Genomic DNA, 8,407 nt, shown 5'->3' with positions numbered 1-8,407 from the left:
ACCAAACAATTGAAACCTATTACCTTCGCCGATAACGCAAAAGACATTCAGGCCGTGGAAAAAGACGTACACTGACAAACAAGCGAAACTGTCCAACTGGCTCCACTCTAGCGGTAGAGCCAATGACGTTATTTTCAAAAATACAAACTATTTCGGAACGCTTTGTACAGGAATGGGGCAAAATGTTTCAGTAGTTTTTTTTTTACACTTTGTTAGTATTATTTTTAAAACTTTATATAGTATCACTTTTATATATAATAAATTATGGTCTGCTTCTTTTTGTATTTTATATAATATAATGTGTTGCTGATCTATACCGAGCTTTAAACTGTCCAATTATCGTATCAGGTTATCAGGATTTACTATTTCTTAACAATATTTTCTTATTAATTGCCATTGCTTAATTGTTCTTGATGTGCCGGTCCCGTGGTACAGTCGTCAGATGCACCTTACCTTACAACATGCTCTGGATGAATTTAAATCTCAACTGAACCGAGCAGGTAACCAAAGTCCCGTTTCGGTTTGGCTAAGCCAGGCCTAAATCGATTACGGTTGTTAAGAGAAGAAGACTCGTCATTGATAATTGTTTTAACTATAGCCGTTGCTTCTCTATTTCTGGTATGTACAAAAGGCCAGAGTACACAAAAACAGTTGCTATATTGTTGCATAATGGCGTACAATTAGATCCCTCCAAATTATCCAATTCTGTTCTGACTATTGCGTGTTGCATAAACGATACACACATTTGCACGTCAACTGGTTCGGGAAAACGTACAGACATTTCCACTGCATTGCAATAGCTTGTTAGAATTATGTGGTAGGTGCATTTACTCGCTTGTTGGAAACGAACTCGCTGATCTGATCTGAGATAATTATTTACGTAAGTAAAACATACAATGGTTCTGGATATTGTGAAAATTCGTGAAATTAATTATGAACAGATCCTGCAGCCAAGAGATACAGCTTTTCCATCATTGCGGTTTGAGCGAGCGCACCCGGTACCCAATTTGAAGCATTTTGAGACTAGAGCACCGATCGATGCGACAGCGCAGTACCGCACGACCATTGTCAAGCATGAAGCCGATCCAGCTGCGCGGTTTCGGTACCATAGTAATCATCGATACGGTACGTGGTCTGAGCAGTAATTTCGGTGTCAACTAGCGCTGCCTCATGTAGCAGTCAATGTGATTATGTTGCATTGTTTTTTCGTTCCTGTGCTCGACATTGCCAACTCTCATGAATTCTGTTTATCGTGGTCTCACTAGAAATAGACTAACATACAGAATACTATCTTAATGATGTTGTTCAGCATATCATTTGATCGGTTCTAATTGAAATCTATGTCCTTTCATTCGTTACGTGTGTATCGGTGCGCAAGCATACATCAGTTACTGTGCAAAAATTTGCCTTAAATATGATGGTCAGCATATAATCTAGGACGTTTTCTACTCGTATCTTTCTTCCACAAGAATAAAATTTCCTTCCTAGTTTCTTTAATTTCTATGTACATGGTTTGTCTACTTCAAACATTAATTTCCTTTGTGGTGGCTTTAATTTTATCGGTCCTTGATTGTTGGTAATACTAAGATCGAAATACTACAAGGTTTTTACTTGTTATACGTTCACGTGCTAACAATTGGGAGCTTTACACGACATAGATACAAGTGATAATTTTGTAGAGAGATCATTGGACATTGTTTTCCAATTTGTTGATTTTTTTCATCATCTTTTCTTTTGTTGCATCTCCAAATCTCTTTTCTTCTAACTATTGTTTTTTTTTACCTAAACAATCATAACCCTTTTGCAACTCATACCATTTTTGAACATGCAGACTAGCGTCATAGTAATGCTGTAAAGGCATCATGGCGTAGTGGAATGAAGCAACAGTTTCAACAATCAACAAACATAAATTGGAATGTTTTCTGACAGACCATACCACTAACCAAATGACTGTATTTACGAAAACATATAAGAATATTTTTAACAAGCTACATACTGTCCAAAATGTTAAAAATGTTTTGGTTGTTAGGCGTTACCGATTATGTTTCGTACTGTGCTAGTACACGACGCATCCCTTTCTTGGCTACCTCAAACGCAAACATGCCTTACTTGCAAGGCGTTACAGAATGCTGCATGGTTAAAAAAATCGTTTGGTAAGGAACTAATACATGTTTCGAGGCAAATAAAATGGAAGTATCAGCTACCTAAGCGAGACATTTTTCAACAGCGAATGGTATGCAACGCGGAAAATTAAATGGAAATAATTTCAGATCTCTACTCTACTTGTATTAGGCTTATTTATGACGTGGGATAAATATGTGTGTGGTGTGTTTTTGTAGTACTTCGAGATTATCACTCCAAAAGAATTGCCATGACAAAACATCTTATCATACGATGGCGTCAGCTGTACTACGTAAATAATAGACATCTTAAAGAAATACACAAAGAGAGAGTTTGAAAATAGGAAAGAGTGAAAGAGAGAGAGACGTATCGCTGCACTATTCAGTGAAAAATGTTTCATCCAACATGCGTCGCAATATATTACTAGCTGTGCAAAACTACTAGATTAGTCATAAGTGGATCCATCAGATCATAGCTAAACATGGCGGAATGCTCCAGAAGGTATAGTAGTAATATTTGCTTCTTTCTTCTATTTCGTAATACTACAACAATAGCGATCGTAATAATTTCGTACCATCTTGATCCAACATAACGATCGCGACAGGCGCAGTATCGTCCGGAAATATAGGTTCGCCATCGATTTCATGACTAAATAATTAGCAACAATTTGTGTTGTCGATGCATGTAAACATCCGTTGTAACATCATCTTCATGTCTTGGCGTGCATTCATCCAAGACAAATCATTCACAGCTAATAAAACTATCCTCATCCTGGCTAACTGAAATGCATTATTATATCCGACTATCGAACGTGCGTTTGTTTACTCTCCTGTGTCGTCCCATGCTCGTTCCTCCATTATCCTATCGAAGCAGTCGGCCAAGAATGCGTGCTACAAAGAGAGAACCATAAAATCAATATCAGTGCATAATGTTTACACTAGCACATAACCGCAATAAGATTTTAACTTACGTATGGTGTAAAAACTTTAACCCATCGCGGCGGTTTGTCCGAGCGGCTGTACTGGAAACAAAACGCCATCGATTCCTCGTCACTTTCCCAACGTGAGATTGTAGCCCACTGCAACTCTACGGTTTGTGCCTCGAGTGCACCGTCTTCCCTACAGGCATGCAATCGGAAGCTTTTCATGCCTACTGCCGGTACCACATGGCCCTCCTTACGACTGTCACATGCACAATGTGGAAAGACGATATCACCGTAGCCGGGCAAAGTGCGTGCTAGTGCAAGATATTCGTCCGCCTTTTTCGAGTCTTGTAGCGCTTTCAGCTCATACAAACGTCCATCTGCACGAATATTGCTGCGATTCACCTCATCGACGGCCTGCAAACATCACAATGACAAAAATATACAATCAGAACAATCAACATTAAACCTCGAACACTCAGAAGCTCCTGTCTCCACAATGTATGCAAAATTTTACGAAACCTATAGGACCGACTGAAGCCCCACGGTAAGTACCTGATAGAAAATGAACTTCGCTGCCTGCTCGCCGGCAGGAAGCGACATTTCTCGCTCTATAGAAAACAGCCATCGCCTTACGCAAAGACACGTGCTGGAAGCCGTACTGTAGTTTTGCACGTACAACTGATGAGGAATTTCGTGGGGTTGTAACTTACGCTCAAAATTGTACTCGACAATTTCGAAAAGGTAAAAATATTGCTGAGTGTAAGAGGTCAGATTGGCTCGCTGCACCAGCTGCTCCCACACGAGCTGTGCATTCGCCGACTTTCGCACCGACACCGTTACAACGGCATGGTCGGGTAGCATTATTTTAATATCGACTGGTGACGCTGCCAGATCATCTACAGTGTCGGTGAGAAATTCTTGGACTGCGTCACTTTCCGCAATCACCCGTACGGCGCAGACTTTTTCCAAATACTGCTCCAGCCCACGTCGGCGGGCGTCCAGTTGCTGCTCGTTTAGCTGGAACGGCCACTTGCCGGGCATTTTGGGAAAGCTGAAGCCGGAAAATTCCTTCTTTAGCTGTTGATGTAAGTTTGAGAATTCGCGATACCGTCGTGAGCACAACTGCCGACCAGCCATATGGATATTGAAAACAACGTATCGCTCGTTCCCACGATGAATGATGTTGTAATCCGGAATACTAATGGGCAGGCTACGTTTTTCCGAATAGTCGATGTATGAATATCCGCCAGGGTCTTCCGTCGGTTCAAGACGTTCCGCCTCCTGAAGCAAGAAACAAACTGTTAGTAAGTGCCACCAATACACACAAGCGACCGCGTATTGTCGCCAGAGTTCGCACTTACTTGCTGTGTGACTGATATGACGGTCAACGTTAGAGTATCGCCACCGGATTTGATGAGATCCACCACCTGCTTGTGAGTAGCACCTTCTACGTTCACATGATTGCTAAAAATGAAAAAAGACAAGAGCAGCAACCAAATGATAATTCCACCATTGTACTGTTGTGTAGAGTTTGCAATTTATGTATTTATTTATTTTTTCAATAGATTTGAAAGCCATTTCCATCATGTGTATCATTAAAAGGCAACACATCTATGCGAAGTCATTTAGTACACAATAGCTTAGAAGGTGGTGCATATGTGTGTCACCATTACATAATATGTGAGAAGCCATTTTTCATACTACTGCCGCTCAAATAATTCTTCAACGCAGTACACAGTAGCAGTGCAGCGTTGGCGAAAAGAAATTAGCGGACAAACCTTCGCTCTGCAACTAGACTGCTGATAGTAGGAATAGGAACACGTCTTCTGCAACGTTTTCCGACACCAGCTGCAAATCTGCTTTCCTCTTCATCGCTGCTTTCGCAACACAGGTCAGTCAAATGTGTCGGAACGAAAATGTCATCAGTATTTTCCGCGCAGTACGAAGAAAACATACTTCGCTGCATGTTCAAATGTGTAATCGCTTCAAACCTGATATCACCTAACACAGCTTTTGATTGCGGAAAGCACTAACGAATGTCCACCAACCTGCGACAGCACTATGAGACTGATCTTTGCGCATTGATAAAGCCACCTAGCTAAGCTTCACAGCGCCACTAGACCCTGCATGCTGGAGTCAGTTTACCGTATAATCATTGTAATCATGTGCCTACTGCTGGATGATTCATTTGTTTCGATGTAGCGGATAATTCACATGAGACAGTCACAGCCACAAGTATTGCTGTAGCGATTTGGTGGATGGCTACACAGACAAAGCCGGCTGTGATTTAGTGAACTTAATACGGCAGCTTACATCCACAAATTGAGATTGGCTTTAGAAATAGATAGGAACAGAGCTGTAGCCTTTTTTGACAGCTTTTACTGCAACATAAACCGTGTAAAATTACGAACGATTTGCATACACGTAGAACACGCAGTATATGTGTAAGTACTAAGTGAATTAAATAACGTTATAGTAATTAGAAAAGTAGTAGTTTTAATAAGAAGTATGCTACAATATGCTTTCTTCCATGCTTTCTTCCATCTTTCTTGATAAAGTATGATTAAAGATACATTAGTAAAAATAGCGCAAATAATTCGTTCGCGACCCAAAAAAGGAGAACAAAATTAGGAAAGAATCGGTCTTGGAGAAGATCATTTCTGCATGATAGTTTCAGTTTAACTTCCCTAAACGTAACATCTGAAATCCGGATGACTTTCTTTTAACTAGTGGATCCCAACCCGATAACCTTTGAGTGCGCCAGAGCATGTGTCTATCGCAAACGAACTTCATTTTACATGGCATGCGCACTCATATACGGAGCATTTGTTCGTATGTTAGTACAATACAACTGCACACGATATAATCAACGTCCAGCAATTCTCCGAAACCGCCTTTCCTTTAAATAAACATTGAAACAGGGCATCATACCATATCGTGTCTTCTGAAGACGGTGAAAAATATAAACAGCCATAGTACTTTTTCAGTGCGACATTTTTACACTCAAATATGTTCGTAAATTATCTCCAGCTCAAACAATCCAACACATTTAGAGGCCAGCAGTATGCTGCTCAGCGTGCATGTACTGTTTAAATTTGACTATTTTGTTTCTCTGCTTATCAACCCGTTTGTGAGCTCGGTTAGGGATCGGTGTCAAAAAATGCATGTAATTTTTATCCTCCGCACTAGATAAGCAAGGAAAGTCAAACATTACTCGCTCAATCTGTACTACTTGCAAACCATAGCTAGACGTAATTTGTATTAAATTCAGAATAAACAACTCAAATAATTATTTACATCAACGTAATTTGGCAATTTAAGGTTGACGTACAAATCAGTCATCCGATTTTAGCAACTTGTCTGGAAAGTGAACAGTTCAATCCATGTTATACATTGGCCGTTAAGCCATTCTACTCCAGACACTAAGAACGGAGACTTTGATGGTGATGAGAAAAAAGGGGAGTATAAGTTTTGCTAGCATATGTTACTATTGATTGCTTCACACTGTTTACATTAACGCCATCATAAGGTAAACCCATACCATATAGCTAGAAACCCCAAAATGAATACCTACTTTACAGATAGCTTGTTTTATGTTTCTGGCTACTATCATATGGGAACTCTACCATCTATCTAACCTTTTATACGACAAACCTTTTTCAATCCAATTAATGAGCCATACGCTGTCGACCGACTGATATTATTCTAACCCGAGTGGCAATCAGTAAGCATAATCCACTCAATGTACATCGGAAAACGGTACGGTAAGGTAATTACGTGTCTGTTTTTCTATGAAGGAATGATATGCAAGGCACATAACTACTTGCGCATGTATTGATGCGAAGGATGGAAATGTAGTCAATACAATCTGGTTTACTCGGCTATTTTCCACAACCAGAGTTCAAGCGTTTTGGCCAGCATGGACTCACATGGAGTTAAATAATTAATTATTAACGTATACAATCCGCACTGTTGGTTTCTTTACAATACTTGGGGTATTTTTCTGAACTTACACTTCCAGGATTCGATCGCCCTTTTTAATGCCAGCCTGTTCCGCGGCCCCGTTATCCAAAACAGCACTGACGTGTTGCAGTGGTGCATACAGCTCGCCGTTGATTGATCGCAGCTGCCCACCCTCGCTGACTTGTCCGCGGACGTTAAACCCGAAACCGGTTTCCGTCTTGTAGATGGTCACCACCCGGGGACCGTTCGGGTTTTCCTTCACCCCATTCTTGACCGTCGCGGTAACACTGCACCCCCCACCACCCGACGATGCGACAGGGATTGTGGTTGTAGGACCAGATTTGCCATTTTTCGCTTCCATTCCTTCGAGTTGTTCTTTTATTCTGTCGGTCGAGATTTCTGTAATCGACGCACTACGGCACAGCACAGCGGAATGGCACGAGCACTTCACAAACGGGTTTCAGCAAACTAGCAACTTTTCACATTTTCCCTTGCGTTGTATTTATCTGCTTACACACATTCCCTTCCAGCTGGGAAACACCCTTAACGCAGACAATCAAATGGAAACAAATGTCGAACAAATGGTCACTATTAACACTTAAGCCTCGCTCGTTCCGATAAAGAACATTACTTGACCGAAAGATATCGACCGCCCGTTTCGCCAGAACTTGGTTCTTTTTTCGCAAGAAAGGCAGATATCCGCACAAGTTGCCTAGCTATACGAGGGAGAAAATTATATTTTATTCACAGGCTTACTCTCTATCTCTCTCGTTTCTTTCCTTCTGACAGTCGCTGTCATTCATGACGATAGCACTATAGGCTCTGGTGCGGTCATCCTAAATGACATTCGACAATAAAGCTGAGTATTAAGTTGCGTTTAAACGTAGCGCTTATCGGGATCCGTATTGAATTTTGTATGGATTATTGAATACAATACCATACAATCTAACACAGTTCATATAAATCTCAATACAATCTTGACATCTTACGCACTACGTATAAGCGCGCCTTAAATTACTATGCATTACGAAATCATGTTGATGATATTTGAAATGTTCTTCGTGGGGTGATTCCATGGTCCAGTCGTCAACTCGCTTAACTTAGCAACGGACCTGTCGTGGGTTCAAGCCTCGAATGCATCCCCCGCCCCGTAGCAAAGGCTCTTGTGTAGTTCTGAATAAAATCTCGAAAGCCTTCCCTGCCTCCTCTCTGTACTAAAATACATGTCCACGTAGGACATGTACTTTAACGCCAAATAGAAGAAGACACCTACACATCAGTCTATAATCGTCAACATTTGCTAACTTCGCACGAAGAACTCCGCACCAAAGTGGACTAAGCATATATCTTAATAATCCACCTTGTTCCGCGCGATCATCTCGTTCATTTTGGCGAGCA

At 41.0% G+C, this 8,407-nt stretch overlaps 1 protein-coding gene across 2 annotated transcripts; it reads right to left on the bottom strand.

Annotated features, from left to right (window-relative positions):
• Window positions 1-1,727: 1,727 nt before the first annotated feature.
• On the bottom strand, window positions 1,728-7,801 carry LOC1282053 (sorting nexin-27). 2 transcript variants are annotated; one of them, XM_003435701.2, is made up of 5 exons: window positions 7,060-7,801; window positions 4,408-4,510; window positions 3,599-4,327; window positions 3,092-3,460; window positions 1,728-3,011 (listed from the first exon to the last, which is right to left on the bottom strand). In XM_003435701.2, exons 1-5 carry the CDS (start codon window positions 7,368-7,370, stop codon window positions 2,943-2,945), a joined length of 1,581 nt encoding a protein of 526 aa, XP_003435749.1. In that variant the 5' UTR covers window positions 7,371-7,801; the 3' UTR covers window positions 1,728-2,942. The 2 variants fall into 2 exon arrangements, with proteins under 2 accessions (XP_003435749.1, XP_061500783.1); XM_061644799.1 differs by lacking the exon at window positions 7,060-7,801 and adding an exon at window positions 4,825-5,179.
• Window positions 7,802-8,407: the final 606 nt, after the last annotated feature.

This window comes from Anopheles gambiae, chromosome 2, assembly GCF_943734735.2.
Source record: "Anopheles gambiae chromosome 2, idAnoGambNW_F1_1, whole genome shotgun sequence".
Taxonomy (NCBI): Eukaryota; Metazoa; Arthropoda; class Insecta; order Diptera; family Culicidae; genus Anopheles; species Anopheles gambiae.
Note: the sequence above shows the minus strand (reverse complement) of the source record. Positions and strands in the feature narration are given on the sequence as shown.

Excerpts from the sequence above, each read along its gene's own strand:
- LOC1282053 (XM_003435701.2), bottom strand. The coding sequence starts at position 7,370 with ATGGAAGCGAAAAATGGCAAATCTGGTCCTACAACCACAATCCCTGTC. Across the intron at positions 4,328-4,407 it reads TCATATCAGTCACACAGCAA|GAGGCGGAACGTCTTGAACC; the intron begins GTAAGTGCGAAC and ends TTCTTGCTTCAG. Across the intron at positions 3,461-3,598 it reads CGAAGTTCATTTTCTATCAG|GCCGTCGATGAGGTGAATCG; the intron begins GTACTTACCGTG and ends TGATGTTTGCAG.